Source organism: Alnus glutinosa, chromosome 5, assembly GCF_958979055.1.
Source record: "Alnus glutinosa chromosome 5, dhAlnGlut1.1, whole genome shotgun sequence".
Lineage (NCBI taxonomy): Eukaryota > Viridiplantae > Streptophyta > Magnoliopsida > Fagales > Betulaceae > Alnus > Alnus glutinosa.
Genome location: NC_084890.1, coordinates 29387745 through 29406821, shown reverse-complemented (window position 1 = coordinate 29406821; position 19077 = coordinate 29387745). Strand labels below are relative to the sequence as shown.

Below are 19077 nucleotides of genomic sequence, written 5' to 3'. Positions count from 1 at the left end.
TTCTTCTTCCATTTTTCACTTAACTCCACAAGAAAGTTGGAAGTACTTGGCTTAACATCCTGCTAATCTGAGCTGAAGATAGGGATCGGTATGCCATTCTAGAACTCAACCACTAGTGGAATAGACCCATGAAACGAAATGATTATTCTTAATCGTAATCTTATGATAAGTTATAAGGACCAGCTGATTTAGAGAACATATGTATCACTAAAAAGTTTGTCAACATGAAGGCTACACATTTGGTATGTGGAAAAGATCCCTGAAATAGAATGATTATTCTTAATTTTATGGAATAGTCATTTTTTTTTTATTTGGTAGCACACTATAACTCCCCTAAATAGAGGAATAGTTATTCCTCTAAAAATAAAAAATTAATTAAAGAAATAACTATTCTTTGAAGAAAATGATGGGTTTTCCAAAGAAAAAAAACTCATTATTTTTAAATTTTTTTAAAGCTAAAATTTATAAATAGAAAATAGAAAAAAAAAAAAAAAAATCAAAACATTCTACGGGTATCCTATCACCCTAATAAAATACGTGGGGAGATGTTTTTTTAAAGGAAAAGTTTTTATTAGAGGAACATGATGGGTTTTCCAAAAAAAAGTCATTATTTGTTTTTTAAACAAAAACTTAAAATTTATAAATCACATCCGATGATCTTTTTGTAAACCGACATTCTCTACAATAACAACAATAAAGGGTTGGTAACCCAACAATAAGCTCTAAAATAGCAAGATCAGTGTAGATAAACAAAAATTAAAAGAAAATGCGTCTAAAGAATGACGTAACCATATGAATTATTGGCATGAACACCAAAAAAAATGGTTAATAGTTAAGGCGGTTTGACAAGGCGTACTAAGGATGACACAGCAAAGAGGCATGGGAAATGGCATGAACCTCGAAAGGTCCCTCAACCCTTTCCGAACCCCAACTTGGAAACAACAACAAACACCAGCACAGAAGCTAAAACCAAAAAAAAATAAAATAAAATTACAAAACTACAACCCATAACCCAAAAATCAATAACACCAACCGAGGAGATGGTAGGAATGTGAGATCCATGCGCAAGCACACGAAGGCCAGGCAAGGGTAGATCGAACTAGCATTTGAAGTTTGTGGAGGTAAAACTAAGAAAATTAAAAATTTGGCAGGGTAAAATTGTTAGAATATATGACGAGATTTGATTGTAATTGATTGTAATCTCCCATAATCAGATTTTTTAGCAATCAAATTTGATTGGTTTGATTGTAATCAGATTTGATGGTAATCAAATCAAATTATCATACATATCTACCCCAATTGTCCTGTAAATATGAGTATTTTGTTTTGTAATATTATCAATGAATCAGATAAAAATGTAGCCAGACCGGCTTATCTACTACGCCAATGGAAAGTAAGCATCCCTAACAACAGTTCCTGATGCCGGAGGAAATTACTCAAAATTTGAAACATAGCTTGGGAGTTTCTTAGGTTTGATGTTGGTCCTGGAAGTAAAATTCATCTTTGGGTGGATAATTGGCACCCCTTTTGAGTTTTGGTTGACAAGTTTGGGTATAGAATCATTTATGATTCTAATAGCCAGCTGGAGGCTAAGCTAGACACTGTTATTAGGCAGGGTAATTGGTGTTGGTGTCCTGCACGGTCTTATGATCTTGTTGCGATACAAAGCAAGTTGTCGGAAGTGCCCATTGGTGAAGTAGATAAGCCAGTCTGAACTATTGCTAGATCAGGCTCTTATGTTTGTTTAGACACTTGGAACCATCTTAGGAAGAAGAAAGATGAGGTGAGTTGGTGGAGGTGAGTTGGTGGCCTTTGGTTTGGCATTCTTTTTCCATTCCTACACAGGCTTTCATCCTTTGGCTGGCTGTCCTTAACAGACTTACCACTGGGGATCGCTTGACTGCTTGGGGTTTTCAAGGGGATTCCAACTGTACTTTCTGTAGGGGTGAAATTGAGAGTCGAAACCATATGTTTTTTCTATGTGACTTCAGCTCCCAGATTTGAAAAGCATGTTTGCAGCGATGTGGCATTTTGAGCACTTCTACTAGCTACAATGATGGTATTGCTGAGGGGTGCAATCACTGGAAAACTAAGAGGTTGATGGGTACTATATGCAGACTGTTATTGAGCTCTACAGTTTATGATATATGGCGAGCCCGGAATGAGATTAAATTTGGGGGTCATCCTCAAATGAAGAAAACAAATATTTTGGGAGTTTCAATGTAGAATTTCTGAAAAAGGAAAATTTTCTAGGAATATGGAGAATGTCTCTCTCTACCATAGGTGGAATATTGGTGTCAATATACTGCATTAGTATAGTTAGCTACTCAGTTGGTTCTTTGTAGTTTTGTTTGGTTGTTTGCCAAGAGACACTCTCTGGTTGTAAAGGGTGTTCTACTTGGGGTTGTTTTCCTTTGATTGTACAATTGATTCTTTTGTCAATATATAGATCTACTTATTCTTTCAAAAAAAAGAAAAATGTAGCTACTTTATTCTATGGAGGTAGGTCTTAGACTGAATCACATAAAATCTCGTCTTTATTTTCTTTTTATTTATTTTTCTCTTCCATTCTTAATTTCTTCATGGTATCATAGCTATAGGTTAAGCGAGTTTCGATCTTGTGAATTTTCAATTTTTTATTTTTATTTTCTTCTCCTTTTGTTCAGTCTCTAGTTTTTAGATTGTATCATAGAACAAAACAAAACGATGCATTTGCCTGCTTTGAATTTTTTTTTTTTTTTTTTTTTTTTTTTTTTTTTTTTCAATGGTGTTCATTGTAGAGGAAATTTTTTGTTGAATAGTAATAAAATGTGATTTATGTGATATAAAGTAGAAAGAGATTTCAAATCTTTTAATAGAATAATGAAAATGTTTTGTTTTATAGTGATGTTTTTTTTATTTGAATAGAAAAAAGAAATTGATTGATGTGAGATAAAAAGTAAAAAAAAAAAAATTAAAATGTATTTAAGTTGACTTTTTTTTTAAAGAAGTGAAAAAAAAAAGAAGAAGAAGAAGAAAAAAGGAGAGGGAGGAGGTTATCAAAAGGTGCTAGCTATCCTTGCGTCGTTCCCTGCATTGGGTTACTTGTTAATTTTTATTTTTGCTGTTTGTTCTTTCAAGGAAATTACAATTTCAAATAATAATAATAATTAAAAAATAAAACGACAGCATTAAGAAAAAAAGAAAAAAAAAATAATTGGGTTGAAAAAGAAATGGCTAAGTTGTTGTTATTTAGCCATATGACCCATCTTTCGGCTCTTTGTTGGCCTAATTATTTGGTCTATTGTTGATCAAAACCTATTTTGGGCCATTTGGTAGCCCAATTTCTTTGGCCTTAGGGGTATTGTTTAACGAACTATGTCTATTTAAGGCCTATAGTTGGCCTTATTTCAGCCCATAGTTGACTCTCATAATTGACCATTTTTTAGCCTATTGTTATCAAAGACCTATCTTTGATCATTGTCGCCATCCACCTCTAGTCATCGTCGCTGGCTGCCACAAACTCCAACAAGTTTTCGGCGTGTTCCACCATCTTTCACCTTGAGTTTGAGTGGGAATATATATATATATATATTAAGAGATTTGATTTCAGAAATCTTATTATAATTTATTGTAATCTCCCCCATAATCAGATTTGATGGTAATCAAATCAAATAAACCACAATTCTCCAATAAATATGAATATTTTATATTGTAATATTATCAAGGAATAAGAGCAAAATGTGGCCCTTAAGGTTTTATCCTGTGGACATAAATCTTAGACCGAACCATGTAAAATCTCGTATCTTTATTTTCTTTCTATACCACTATTTATTTATTTTTCTATTTCTTTCTTAATTTCTTCAAAATTTTAATTTTTGAAAGGGTTACAGGGTTCTTTTTCTTTTTTTTTTTTTAAAAAAAAAAAATGGAGAAAACATGTTCCACCCCTGAGGCCAGGCAGAGGCGTGGGAGGTGACAGTGGGGAGTGTAAAGGTTGGTGAAGACAGTGGATGAGGCGAGTTGTTGGGTGGAGCTGACAGAAGATGACGGATTGAGCTTGAAAAAAGCTATATCTGAAAACCAAGGCAGTTCGGTGAGGAGGAGGCGACATCGCAGTAGTAGAGGGGCTGAGTTTGCGTTTTTTCCACCTGAGGCGATGGATAGAGCCTGCAAAAGACGAATAAAGCCTCGCAATAAGCCAAAAAAAAAAAAAAAAAAAAAGCTTCCGTTGATGGAAGCTTCGTGACGTGAGGGAGGGGACGAGTATCGATCCCTCCTCCTCATTCCTCAAGCACAACAACTCAAGTCGTCTTTCGCAGACAGCAGTGGGGCTCTTGTTGCGTGATTGGCGCGATAAATTTATTAGTGTTGGAATTCTGTGCTTTAATTTGGAATTGAAACGGACAGTGACAGTGAGATCTATATATGTAATAAAAAAACCTCCATTTGATGTGTTCGTACTATTCCATTCAACTTTATAAAATCATTAAACACTATTTAATTTTAACTTATTTACTCCATAATTACTATTTGTTGAGAATGAAAAAAATATAAGAAATTACTTGTTAATAACAAAAATTTTTTACAAACTAAATTTTTTACGACCCATGTATAAAGATGACATGCACGTTTCCTTTAAACATATGTTTTTCACATGTTTATTCTCCAAACAGAAGGACATCTTGCGACAGAGATCCTTCTCGAATTCACCAAAGGTATTTGAGGATGAGGGCCAATGAAGGGCCTTGTGATAGACATCCTGGTCTACAAATTCTTAAAACGATATGAATTGCCTTCAATTTGGAGGCCGAATTCTTAAAGATATTGTCTCTTAACATGCGAGAAACACATTACATGATTTTTAGTAGCATTTATAAGAAGCATGTGAGAGCTTAAAGGATACATGTCACTTTTTAAGAGCTAGTTATAGGAGTTTCTATAATTTATAAGTTTGTAGAGAATTTACGTCCATTTGAATATAAATTTCCTCGATTAGAGAAATTTCTCTGAATCTCTAACTCAGTCTTTAAAAGTGTTATGTGCCCCTTAATAATATGTTAAGCGACACATGACACTTTTCCCCAACTCAATTTAAAAGAAATTTTTATAACTTAAAAACTTTTTAATCTTTTTAAATGTGCACAAGAATTTCCTTCAAACCAGGTTGAATGAATAAAAGTGTGATGTATCCAATATTGAACATATGAGAATTGAAAAACATATAGTTTTTTAACATGTATTTCTCACATACTTTTCTAATAACATTAATAAAAATAATATGCGCTTCTCAGATTTTCAATAGACATATGATATTTTTAAATAAGATGTGTTTGATATTATTCTCTTACACATATCTTTTACAAATTTATTACTAAATCTGTGGAACCTACATATGGCCCCAAAGATTTAATTGTAAATTTACACATTTTTTGTACAAAGACTTCAAGAGATAGACAATAGAATGAAACCGAACATTTCTCATCCTAAAGACAGAATTGAAAGAAATTTTTCTAAACCATTTTGAAAGAAATGTTTCTCCTTTAAATGTTGTAAAAGCTAGTAATCCTAGAGTCTAAGATGGCGGCCATGAGTCAAGAAAGACCAATAGTCATAGTCTATCTATAGCACATGTGGTCTCACAAGTTTTCGCGTGTAGACTACGGCCTTTTTCCTTTAATTTCCTTTCTTTCGTTTCTAGTTTATTTCTGTATTAATCAGAAGACCCTTTGTTTTTTTTTTTTTTTTTTTTAATTTGCTGGCCTTGACCTAGTTGTTTACTTACTCAAGTCAAGAAACCTACTCTCTGCAACCGTATTAATTAAATTGGTTGGGAGCTCCAAATTGAACTGGCTTAGGCAAAGGCAGATTTGCAAGTCCCCCCCTCAAGATTAAATTGCATTATATATATGTATAGTCTCTCTCCTTTCCGACCAACGAGGCAGACCATGCTAGTATTACAATTGTAAGGTTAGAATTTGGTAGAAATTACTGCATTACATTATATATTCGAATATTGCAGGTTACAGAAGAATCATTTATATCATGGAAATCATTTTTAGATGCATATATATAAATGTACGTGAAGGTTCCCTTGATCAGTACATCAAATAATTGATTTATATACAAGCGGAGCTCGTGGAATAGCCTTCTGATCAGTAGCTAGAGGAGATGATGGCAAGACTTCTTCCTTGTGTTTGCTTTATTCTACTCATCTTGCTTTTATGCATGGAAGCTCAAGCAGGCCGTCTAGGCCCTACTCCTGATGAAGAAGGTGAGGAGGCTTTTCTTTTTCTTTCTATCTGTGTATAATATATATGTGAAACCTTCCTTAATTCATATCTTGGTGGATATGGAAATCTACAAATTAGGTCTTAGCATAATTAGACGGAGTCATATCTATGTCGTTGGTGATGGAAAAATGTTAGTTATATTTGTTTCGTTTACCTCAAAAAGATTAATCTAAGTTATTAATTCCTAGCTAGAGAGTTCTCTCTAGAGCTTAGTACCACCTAATAAAAAACTAATGTGAACTTAGCACTTCTAACAGGCCGGTTCGATATATTTGGGGACTTTAGGCGAGAAGTTTAAGTGAGGTCTTTTATTTAAAATTAAATATAAATTAGATATTATTTAATTTAAAATTATATTTTTATTCAAAATTTATTTAAAGATCTTTTTTGAGATTCAATTAATTTTTCTACCATTTTTTATTTTTTTAAGTTTTTCATATTCACAAGCATATTTTCTAGTAGACATCTATAACTAAAAGTATTTACAAATTAAATAAACACAATTTATAATTAAAAAGAATTATATATATTATGATTATAATAAAATAAATTAAAAAAATAGAACAATAAAACCTGATTGGTCAAAGCTCGCATTCTCTTTAATCTTTATATATAATAGAATTATCTAAGACTTTTAACCTACACAAGGAAAGACAAATTAGTGTAAAAATATTTCTTAAAATTAAGTAAAAAAGTTTAATATAATGCAATTAATTGATCAGATATGGAATGATTTTAAGGACTTGAATAGTAAGTTATAAAGAAATAATGAAAATAAAGAAGAAGAAGAGACTTTTCATCTTCTTACTTCTTAGCATTTATATATTTATTTATTTCATTTTATATTATTTTTGAAGTCTTGAACGTTGGACTTATCACTTAAGGACCGTTGGACGTACAGTTGGAGTGAACTTAATTAAGTCTTATTTTTTGAAAGAAGACTTTCCATCTTCTTTCTTCTTAGCATTTAATTTTTTTTTTTTTTTTTCATTCTATATTATTCATTGGCCGACATTCATTCCGTCCATTCATGACTCTAACAGTGGTAGCGTGCATGCCAAATTTGAACGTTGGGACAGCTGACTTAATTTTTTTTTTTTTTTTTTTTTCTAAGGAGACTTTCCATCTTCTTTTTTTAATTAAGGCCTTCAATTTAATTTTTTTAGAAATAAATCATTATTGATATTTCGTAATCGGAGGCCTTATTAAATTGGGGCCCTACATTACATTAATGCCTTTATTAATTTATTTTTACCATATTTTGGGGCCTTATTAATGTATATTGATGGTAATTAAAATCTTTTTTTTTTTTTAAAAAAAAAAAAAACAAAAACCAAATTTATTAATATTTTTATTTTGAGACTTTATTAAATTAGGGGTCTTAGGCGGCCGCCTAATTCGTCTAAGGCTCCAACCGGCCCTGACCTCTAAACATTTTCATAATCCATTCACAACAATGTGAAACTTACGTTTTAAGGCATCGCAATCTTTTTTTAATTCAAATCATTGGCTGGTTGGAGCCCATATTCCACCACCAAAAGACCACTTGAAATCCCCGATTCATGACACCATTCAAGCCTCCAAACAATCAAAACCCCAAGAAAAGATTGGCAAATCCCAATCCGAAAGAGATTGGACCATTCTCAAATCCAGGAGGTTCAAACGAAAAGGTTTATTAGTTGATAGGAGAGGATCCAAATTAATTTCCTTACCCTTTGTAGTTGGTGTTGGGCAGAGGATGTGAGCATTGTGAGGAGAGCCTATTGGGTCCTTTTTGTCCGAGCAAGGGGCACATAATAGTTAATACATTGCTTGAGCAAGTTTCTTGGGCAGATGGTTCTCTGATTCGGGTAAGATGGCCCCTCGCTCTCGCATGGCTTCTATAATTTCTACTACTCTCTGCTTTTTGGATTAAGATCCCATGAAATTAGGCTACCCAACTTCCACTCAAATTTGGAAGCCTTAAGAGAGAGGGCTCTAAGGCCCACCTGCCCCAAACAATTATGGTGCAAAGCCTACCTATTCTAGACATGTGAATCTCCGCCGTTTTCATCTTTTACGAGAGGGGAGTGATCCTTACACTCACACTACACAATAATGACACAACACCAAGGTACAATGGAGTGGGATCCATGTGTGGGTCCCACTCTATTGTGCCTTGGTGTTGTGTCATTGTTGTGTAGTGTGAGTGTTTTAATCATTTCTCTTTACGAGACCCCCCTCCATCCAAAGAGAAATGATATATACTTTATAACTTTTGTACAACTTTTGTACAATTTTAATAATTTTTTTTTTTTTTTCAAACTAACCATTGAATCTGTTTTGACCCACATATCCAATGATTAATTTTCTATTTTTTATTTTTATTGAAAAAAATTATTGAAGTTGTACAAAAATTATACAGAAATTGTACATGTATCATATAAAATGTCAAAAGACACTTGAAAAAAAAAATGTATACTTTTCCATGTAATATAACATCGGGTGCACTCAAATTGAAGAAGATCTCTTAATTAGAACACTAGCAGCAGCTTCTTTAAATTCTATTTACTTCCATATACGTAGGAAAAAAACTCTTAAAAATTTTATTGAATCAGATTTTCTTCTCGTTCCCTAAATTAAGAAAATATCAAAGTAACCAAAAGTTGTACTCTATATATAGGGAACCAAAAGTGGTTTCTTTAGCATTGTTTTAATATAAAAAACTTTATCTTTCCTTTCTCATTTCTTTAACATTTATTTGAAACAATAGTTAAATGATTCACTGTTTGACTTTCTTTTTCTTAACATTTAATTTAAAAAATATTTAAATGGTATAGAAAAATAATAAGGAAACTGCCGTTAATTCTCTTGGTAGTGTGATAGCATTAAAAGAATCGTCCAATTATGTTTAGCACGACCTCGCATTTATGCCAAATTAATATAGAGGTGAGGTTGTATGGAAATTTCGAAGGATTTTTTATTTTTGTAATAAAAATAAAAACATTACTTCACTTTTGGATGGAGCATTTTTTTTTTTTTTTTAAAGGCAAAACTAATGGAAAAATAAATAATTGATGAGTTTGGGGTATTTATGCAGTGAAAGCCCTTCGTGAAATAGCCAAAGAAATGGGGAAGAAAGACTGGAATTTCAGTGTGGATCCATGCCGTGAGGACCCAAGCTGGAGAACACCAAAATTGCCTTCGTGGCCAACGTACCAGAATTCTGTGTTCTGCAGTTGCTCTGCTGGTGTATGTCACGTGGTTGAACTGTAAGTACCCTTCATTTCATGGGCGGAGCCAGCCCCCCTAAGTTGGGGGGCCAAATTGAAAAAAAAGTTTTGGGATCAAAATTAGAAAAAATAATAAAATTTGGGATAAAATTTTAATTTTTTTTAATTTTAATTTTTTTTTTGGGAGAACCTTGTGGCTTGGGGGGGGGGGGGGGGGGGCAGGCCCCCCCAAGCCCCAAGGTGGCTCCGCCCCTGCTTCATTTCTTTCGTTCATCCTATTAAATCATTGGCTTAAATGAAGGTTTAGGTTAAATATACTTTAACCCCTCAGCTAACAATTATTTTTTTATAAAATTTTGTAAACTAACGGATGTGACACTTAGACTCATCAAATTATCAATTAATTGCATTTAAGACACTATGTTAGAGGCTACCGTCTATTTAGATAGAAAATTGGTCACGTGCCACGAACATGACCACTTTTCTATCTTATTTCCTATAATACCATTCATTTTTATAAAACTAAAATAATTGAAAAAATAAATAAATAAATAAAAGAAATGAAACGCGAAGGGTGGCCAAACCTCTCCTGAACCACCCAAATATAAGGTGGGGTGGCTTGCGAGCCACCGCCAAAGGTTGCTGGGTTACTTAGAAACAAAACAGAAATTTTTCCAATTTTTTGAATTATTACCCCTGTAACTCTAAATTTCCTCAAGATTGATGCATCTTCTTTAATTTTTGTGTTAAATAACTAGTTATCTAAGACCTTAACCTGAAAAAAAAAATTATAAATTTATTCATTTAATTAATATCGTAACACTCGCATTATGTGTGGATTCAAACTTGACTGAACACATAAATTATTCAATTGAAATCAGAGATAAATTACAGAGAAAAAATTTGAATTCAGACTGTTGCTTTGACACGATGATCAATCACCGGTTATTGCTTAAACGGATATAAAATGATGAATTTAATTATTTAATTTAGAAGTTCCGTGCTGGGTTGAAATATTGTTTACTTCTGAGCCAGTGATACTTTCAATTTTCCCATTGTCTGTTCAAACATATATAAGGGAAGAAAAATCTTGTCCTAGCAGATTGAGGGTTTTAAAGGTTGTGATGGAAGAATAATCAGATGATATTTGATCTTTTATCTATAATCATTCATGTCACACAGATGTCTTGAAGGGCTAGATCTTGATGGTGTGCCTCCACCGTCCATAGTGAACCTCCCCTACCTAAAGAAGATGTAAGAAGAGTAACCATGTTTTACTTATTAGTACGTGAAAATTGATTTAAGCTTCTAATCTAATACCACACTTTCCTCTTGCTTGTAGTGATCTCTCTCGAAACTACCTTAATGGTACAATTCCACGCGAATGGGCTTCTATGAAGTTGGAATATCTGTATGTAGTACTCAATTAACCTCTGATTTTAGCCAGTAAATGTTCGTTCTTATTGAATTAAGCTGGTTCAATGCAGGTCCTTTAAAGTAAACAAGTTATCAGGACCTATCCCAAGCTTCCTGGGAAAAATTACTACCCTTAAACATTTGTATGCTCTAATTGTATCTTTCATACTCACCCTTTTTTATCTAGTAATGTTGCATGATTGTTTGATTTAGTTTAGCCCAGCTTTGATATTAACAAAGACTGTATTTCCAGGTACATAGAGAACAATCTGTTTTCTGGAATTATTCCCCCCGAACTTGGAGAGTTGGTTAACTTGGAGAGCCTGTCAGTGTTTCTTTTCTATCATTTTTTTTTTCTTTCAAACCAGATTCGATGATTCGTTTCTTAATTATCAATTATTTAATTATTCAATTAACACCAAGTTTAACTGGTCTGAAATTCCCATTTGATGACTGCAGTATTCTTAGTGCCAACAATCTCACTGGAGAGTTGCCAATAGCTCTCACTAATCTAACCAAATTAACTGAACTGTTAGTGATTGCAACCCATTTCTATACTTATAAGTAATTTGAGATGTTTACTTGAAAAGCTTATAGTTTCTATGTTATTCAGTCTTGTTTCCAATTTGGCTATATGCAGAAGGATTAGCAGTAACAACTTCACTGGAAGAATACCTGACTTTTTTCAAAGTTGGAAACAACTTGAGAAATTGTATGTGTTCTAGTGTTTTTTTCCCATAGTGTTAAAATCTTTTCTAGTAGAACATTCAGGTGTAATCTAACCATTAAAATTGTGTTTTTAACAGAGAAATTCAAGCTAGTGGTCTCGAGGGGCCCATTCCTCCTAGCATTTCTGTCTTGAGTAACTTAACTGAGCTGTAATTTCTGCCTTCTAAGTACTCTTGGGTTGCATAATCTTTGTGATATTTCCCTGTTATACTCAAATTAACAAGACTTGTTGCTTAAGAGGCTAACAGTTATTGATGATGGAATTTTGTTCAGAAGGATTAGTGACTTATTTGGTGAGGGTTCTAAATTTCCACTGTTAAGTAACATGACAGGCATGGAAAGATTGTAAGTCATTCTTTTACTGTAAAATTTCAAGAACTCTAATAATACGAAGTTATAGCAATTTTTTTGAGATGATATCGGTTGACATTGCAGGATGTTAAGGAGCTGTAATCTCTTTGGAACAATCCCTGCAAATATATCAAAAATGGAATCACTAAAAGCTTTGTAGCCCTTCTGTCCTTTCTATATTCCTCTCATTTTTTGCTTTGTTTACTGAAACATTAGTGCACTACACGCCCCTGATGGTTGTATTAGACCCTGTTAATTATCTCCATTAAGCACTTTAACTCTATATTTAATTTACAAACATAGGGATGCGTGAAGTTTTCTGTATTTTTTTTTTTTTTTTTTTTTTTGGGGGGGGGGGGGGGTTGGGGAAGGGGAGGGAGTGTTGTGACATCCCACATTGACTAGGTGTAGGAATGATGATGCGCTTATATGTATATTTACATTCTTCTTGACACCGCGTTTTAAAACTGTAATGGCCATGAACCTATCAGAACTCCGAAGTTAATCGTGTTTCTATGAGAATAATAATAAGATGGGTGATCTCCTGAAAAGTTTGGTTCGGAGGAACTAAAAGCGGACAATATTATGTCGTTAGGATGGGTCGTTACAGAAGGGGTGGGGGAGGGGTTACTATATGTAGATATTGTCATATTAAAGTTCACAGTAGATAATTATTTTCCATAATGATTTTACTCATTCATCTCTAGAATTAAGATGTTTTCCTGATTCTACACTTTAAAAGCTGGACATTTATGTCTTATCAGGTTCAATATGTTCACGGTTAATTAGATCATTTTATAAAACTTCTTTTGTGTTATTATAACACCTTTTTCATTATATCCATGTAGAGACCTCAGCTTCAACAGATTAGAAGGAGAGATTCCGAATATTGAAGGCCTAACACACTTGAAAAACATGTAAGTGTGGCCTCAAAACCCTAAATCTAGCTATATGGCAGAGAAGCTCAAACAAACAATTTAAAGCAGCACAAAGCACACAAATACATCATTAAAGAGATTATAGTGCTTATGATTGAGATTTATGTATTATGATACCCCCAAAAGTTAGGTCATACATTGATTGTGTACTAAATTAGGCTTAAATCTATAAGTAGCTCTAGAGAGCTCTAACATTAATTTTGACTAGCTAGTCATTTTAGAGTATAGCACAAATGTGACTAACAATTTTCTTAGGTCGTGATAAATGGTATGAGAGCCAATCTAGTAATATCATGTGGCATTGGAATAATGTAGTGTGACATGGGCCTAAACAAGGATTTTAGGGATGTAAGTGAGGGATATTTATGACACCCTAGAAAGTCAGGTCCAACATTAATTGGTTCATTCTAACTGAAACTAGGTAGTATAAGTAACTCTAGGATGATCTAATTGTAACTTTGATTAGTTTTGTGAAGTATAACGTGAATGTGGCTAGTGCATTTTCTTGGTTGACAAAATATTGTTAGACTCCGCAAAACTAAGTCATGCAATGGGTGGATGGATTGTGAAAATGTTGCATGGGTACTAAGTCCTACATTGGTTCCTTATTAAGTGAGACTAGGTTATATAAATTACTTTTAAGGAATTCCAATTGCAACTTTGACTAATCATTTTAAAAGTGTAGAATGAATTGTGGAAATGGTATTAGAGCCAACTTAGTTATGTCGTATGGCATTAGGGCATTATGATTTTGACGTGAGACCTAGTGAGAATGTTAGATATTTGATTAAAAGAAATTGTGATACTCTCAATTATGAAACTAAAGTCCAACAATACGTATATAGATTAATTATAAAGGCGTGTCAAGTCCCATGTTGCTTTCTTTGGGTTGTGACACACACACACACACACACATATTTCTACTCACAAAGTATTTTACCTCCCAATTTTTGTCCATTTTCTTCCATTAGTAATGATATAAATAAGTTTTTAACTAATGTGTAACTGTGTTGCTATTTGAACAGGTTTCTGACTAGCAACTTGCTCACGGGGCCTATTCCAGAATGGATAAAAAACAGAAACAGTGACTAGTATATAATTCATCTTGATTTCCACTTGACATTTGCATGACATTTATTTATTGTAATTTTTTATGGTTCTCCATATTTATAATCTTTACAAGCATTCATAACACTCAAATATATATTACCTTGATGTTGATTCATCTCATGGCCTCTTTATGGTCAATGGCTGATCTCCATCAATCATATATAATAGGTGAATTAAATCGGTTTTTCTACTAGCTCTAATTTGCATCTTGCACCACGTGACACTTGTAAAAAAGAGTGGTAGAAAAATCGGATATGCTTGTTAATGTGTTTTGGTGGGTATTTTTTTTTTTTTGGTTTGAAAATGTGATTTGATATGACACAAAGGGGAAAACTGTTTTTGTGTTTTGAATAGTTTGTTAATGTTATTGTTTTGAGAACAGAAAATAAAGATTTAACAAAGATTTTTCGTTGTTTGCTATCTGGCAACACCATATTGATAGTTAAAGAAATTTATTGTAACTTTTTAAATGTTCCATTTTTCATATGCATTTATATAGCATGTTCTTAATGAAAATATGTTTGTTTGCAGCCAAATAGATCTTTCTTATAATAATTTTTCAAAAAGCTATGTGACACCTACTTGTGAAGGAACCTTGTAAGAACTTTTCTTGAGTTTAGCTTTTCATACTTTGCTCTCTTCATAAGCTTTCTAATTTCCCAAAACTAACTAGTTTCTCATTTCATCAGAAATTTGTTTGAGAGCTTCGCTGGATGGGAAAACTTGTAAGCTTCTAACTTGAAAAATAATAACAAGAACCAATGTTTCTCTGTTTTTCTTTGTTTTTCTTGCCTTTTATTTTGAAGAAGGATTTCCATTTTTCATTCAAATTTGCTTAAGTTTACTCTTCTTTCTTATATGACACTAATTAAGAACACTAGGAAGAGAGTGCCTGCAGAACTATCCATGCTCAAAAGGTAATTAGTTTACCTTACAATCAAATTTTGAGGTGTATGGTTGTATGCTTTACTTATGTTGTCAGGCCTTCCTTTTTGATAATTTCCTTCAAAAATGAAAAAGAGACAGTTAATATTTCATTTTGTTGCTGGCAACCTAGTAAATGAACTAATAAGACAAAGTTAATTTCTTTTTTGCTCTATAATGTTTGCTCATGTCTTATCTCATAAAAAATCCGTTGTTTCTGAGTAGATCAGTATTCCTTGCATATAAATTGTGGTGGAAGCTCAACTACTATTGAGAACATACAGTATGAAGGGGATCCAGACCTAGCAGGTCCAGCAAAATTTCTTCCCACTACTGCTAGTTGGGGATTCAGTAGTAGCGGAAAATTTTGGGATACCAACAGAACCTCAGATCAATACAAAGCAAATAATGTGTCAGTACTAAGAGTGAATAACTCTGAACTATTCACGAGTGCACGGCTTTCTCCTCTTTCTCTGACATATTATGCTCGTTGCTTGGCAAATGGAAATTATACTGTGAAACTATACTTTGCAGAGATAGTATTCCGAGACAACAGATCTTTTTACAGTCTTGGAAGACGGATATTTGATGTTTATATCCAGGTATGATGTCATATTTGTTTTGCTTTATACATAGAACACAATTTTATTGATTTTTATTTGTTACAGGAAAAACTGGAGTTGAAGGATTTTGATATTGAAAATGCTGCAAATGGGGTTGATAAAGCAGTTGTTAAGGAATTTAAAGCAGTTGTGAGGAATAAAGTTTTACACATCCGCTTTCATTGGGCTGGGAAAGGCACAACAGCTGCCCCAGAGAGAGGAACATATGGTCCTCTCATCTCGGCCATCTCCATTGAATCTGGTAACCATTTCTTGGAGTATGAGAATCTTTTACTATCCAACTTCTTCCATAATTATTATATTGATGAACAATAAAAGCATAGCACGATATAGTTGAGGTAGAATCCATGATTATTTGCTGTAAAAAATATTACTCAAATCAAAGTTAAACTGCAACTAGATGGAAGAAATCAAAATTTTTATATTCTTCTTTTTACCTTACTCTAATAATTTGTGTTTGAACCATCCATTTGTATCTTGGTTTGGATTGCTCTGCCTATGTGTATTTGTATGGTACTAGTTGTATTCCATAATCAATCTCCTTAACTATTTTTCTCTTTTGCAGATTTCAGTCCCCCTGGTGATGACAGGAAGATATTCATTGTTGTTGGAGCTGTAGTATCAGTGCTATTGCTCGTTTTTATGATTTTAGGCATTCTTTGGTGGAAAAGCCACGTAGGAGGCAGGATATCAAGGGAAAAAGGTAATCAGCAAACGCTCATTTGGATAATTTATCTCCAACTATTCACGAAGTTGAAACAATGTACAACAATTTCCCAATGGCTTTATATATATACATTGCAGTTTGTGCAGCATATTATTGAACATTTCTCCGTAGATGAAAAATTGGCAATCCAAAGTACACCATGAAAAGCAACTATACGGTTGTTGGATTGCAAAGCATAAGAATCTGTCTTCATGATAGTTTTCTCGGGCTGTTACTATATTGCTACTGGAGTCAGCTCCAATCATAATCGTAAATGATTTGACCAAATCAAACAAAAATATGAGATCATTGTTTTTTCATAAAATCTAAATAAAGGCATTTTTGCATGACAGATGGAGGGCTTTAGGTCACTGAGTTGCTTAAATGTCTAAGAAGGACCCATGTAACAGAAGTTTGCAAGAGATAAAAGATTGTGGATTTCAATAAACTCTCTTTTTGAAATGTGCTCTAAATGATCTTATCTTAATTGTTAAAAAGAACCAAAAGGCATATCTCTTGGTAATAGCCTAATAGGCACCAATGAAGTTCCCCCTTCTTTCTTTCTTTTTGGAATCAAGAAAACAATGATTGCTGGGCAAATGTAAGAAACAAAATGAAACCCTAAATCTTGTAAAAATATTGGGGTTTAAGTGGCTGATCAACTGCATTATGGTTCCTTCTCATTTGGTCACATTCTATCTGACATCTTATAAGTAGTCAATAGACTCAAAAATACTAATTAAAAATTAGTAATATCATTTATAAGATACAATTTGACATCTTAGCCCCGCCTTTTCATTCCTTTGACAGATCTAAGAGGATTAGATCTGCAAATTGGTTTTTTCACCTACAGACAAATCAAAGCAGCCACTAACAATTTTGATGCTGCAAACAAGATTGGGGAAGGTGGTTTTGGATCTGTATACAAGGTATCCTACAACGTCATCTTTCTTCAATTTTTGGATTTCTATTTTCTTTTTCTTACCTAGAGGCATCTAATTACATAATGAATACATACCTGAAGCTGTATATTTTTCTATTTCTGGGGCAGGGTATACTATTAGATGGTACTATAATTGCAGTTAAGAGACTTTCTTCAAAATCGAATCAAGGAAATCGAGAATTTGTGAACGAGATAGGCATGATATCTTCTGTACAACACCCAAATCTTGTTAGATTATATGGTTGTTGTGTTGAAGGAAATCAACTATTCTTGGTATATGAATACATGGAAAACAATAGCCTGGCACGTGCTTTGTTTGGTAAGCTTTATTTTTCACTTCAGTATTCTGCATTGATTAAAGCATAGGAACCAAACCCTACAAATGGTCTATATTAGGAACTAAGTTGATGAATTCCCTATTGGACTATCAATGCAAAATGTAGGTCGGGAGGAGTACCGATTAGAAATGGACTTGGCTACAAGGCAGAAAATATGTATTGGCATAGCAAGAGGTCTGGCTTTCCTGCATGAGGAATCAACACTGAGAATTGTTCATAGAGACATCAAAAGTACCAATGTCCTACTGGATAGGGACCTTAATCCAAAGATTTCTGACTTTGGTTTGGCCAAGCTTGACGAAGAGGGAAAGACCCACATCAGCACTCGAGTTGCTGGAACAATGTATGCAACATCTTTCCATCTCTCTTTTAGTTTGGATCTACTTGTGCCTTTTCTGTTTGGCCTCCCTATTTATTGACTAGCAAATGATTGGAACAACTAGTAACCTTAATGTCTATGTGAAATGCTTCCCTGAAACTAAACCAAAACCAAAATTTGCAAGATAGGAAAATCTGTCTACTCAAACATTAACGTAAATGCTACCATTTAAACATATACTCCCTTTACTTAAATTTAATAAGTATATAATATGGAGAAACTCGGGTTCAAATATTCTGTTTCCCCATACCAATGCTTTAGTTCCCATTTAAAATATTCTCAAAAAACTGCTACAATGTTACCAAGTGGAACAAAGAAATCCACGACATCTTTTGGAGTCATAAACCAACCCCATTAAATTTGAGCTCAATGATCATACAACTTGTGTGGGTAAAGGTACAAGACTGCATCAGTTATCAATTTGCAATTTGCAAAAGTAATGAAATTATCTTCTTCCCTGCCAGTAGTAATTTTGTGTATCTTTGATGGAATGAACTTACCACTCAATTCTAGCAGCTTATTGATTGCATAACTGCAAGCGAAACATGATGTGGTAACTAAGAGTCAAAACACAATCTTTATTTTGTAGAGGATACATGGCACCAGAATATGCATTATGGGGTTATTTAACCTATAAAGCAGATGTCTACAGTTTTGGAGTTGTTGCATTGGAAATTGTTGCTGGGAAGAGCAACATGAATTATCGACCAAATGATAATTATGTATGCCTGCTAGATTGGGTAAGATTGATCTTTCCCTTTTAATATATGAATTTGAAACATGGCCTAGAGAAGTGATACATTTCATTTCCGTTCTCTTTTCTATGCTTATTATAGGCTCTTGTTCTACAACAAAAGGGTAATCTAATGGAGTTGGTGGATCCAAAGTTGGGTTCCCAGTTCAATGATGAGGCAATTAGAATGATCAAAGTAGCCCTATTATGTACTAATTCATCGCCAGCACTTAGACCCACCATGTCTGCAGTAGTAAGCATGCTTGAAGGCCAAATTGCTGTTCATGAACTTTTAATGGATCCAAGTATGTATGGTGAGGAATTGAGGTTTAAAGCCTTAAGACACCCACTTAATGAGGTCAATGAAGCTGAGAGCCTTCTTTTGTCATCAGTTCCGACATAG

The 19077-nt window shown here is 33.5% G+C and overlaps 1 protein-coding gene across 1 annotated transcript; it reads left to right on the top strand.

Annotated features, from left to right (window-relative positions):
* Positions 1–6073: 6073 nt before the first annotated feature.
* On the top strand, positions 6074–19077 carry LOC133868553 (probable LRR receptor-like serine/threonine-protein kinase At1g07650). Its single transcript, XM_062305477.1, has 24 exons — positions 6074–6253; positions 9352–9523; positions 10667–10738; positions 10827–10895; positions 10972–11043; positions 11154–11225; positions 11360–11431; positions 11541–11612; positions 11707–11778; positions 11903–11974; positions 12065–12136; positions 12829–12897; positions 13944–14009; positions 14560–14625; positions 14718–14753; positions 14902–14945; positions 15178–15554; positions 15621–15816; positions 16141–16278; positions 17092–17210; positions 17333–17543; positions 17668–17905; positions 18531–18681; positions 18778–19077. The coding sequence occupies exons 1-24, from the start codon at positions 6151–6153 to the stop codon at positions 19075–19077; spliced, it is 2931 nt and encodes a 976-aa protein (XP_062161461.1). The 5' UTR covers positions 6074–6150.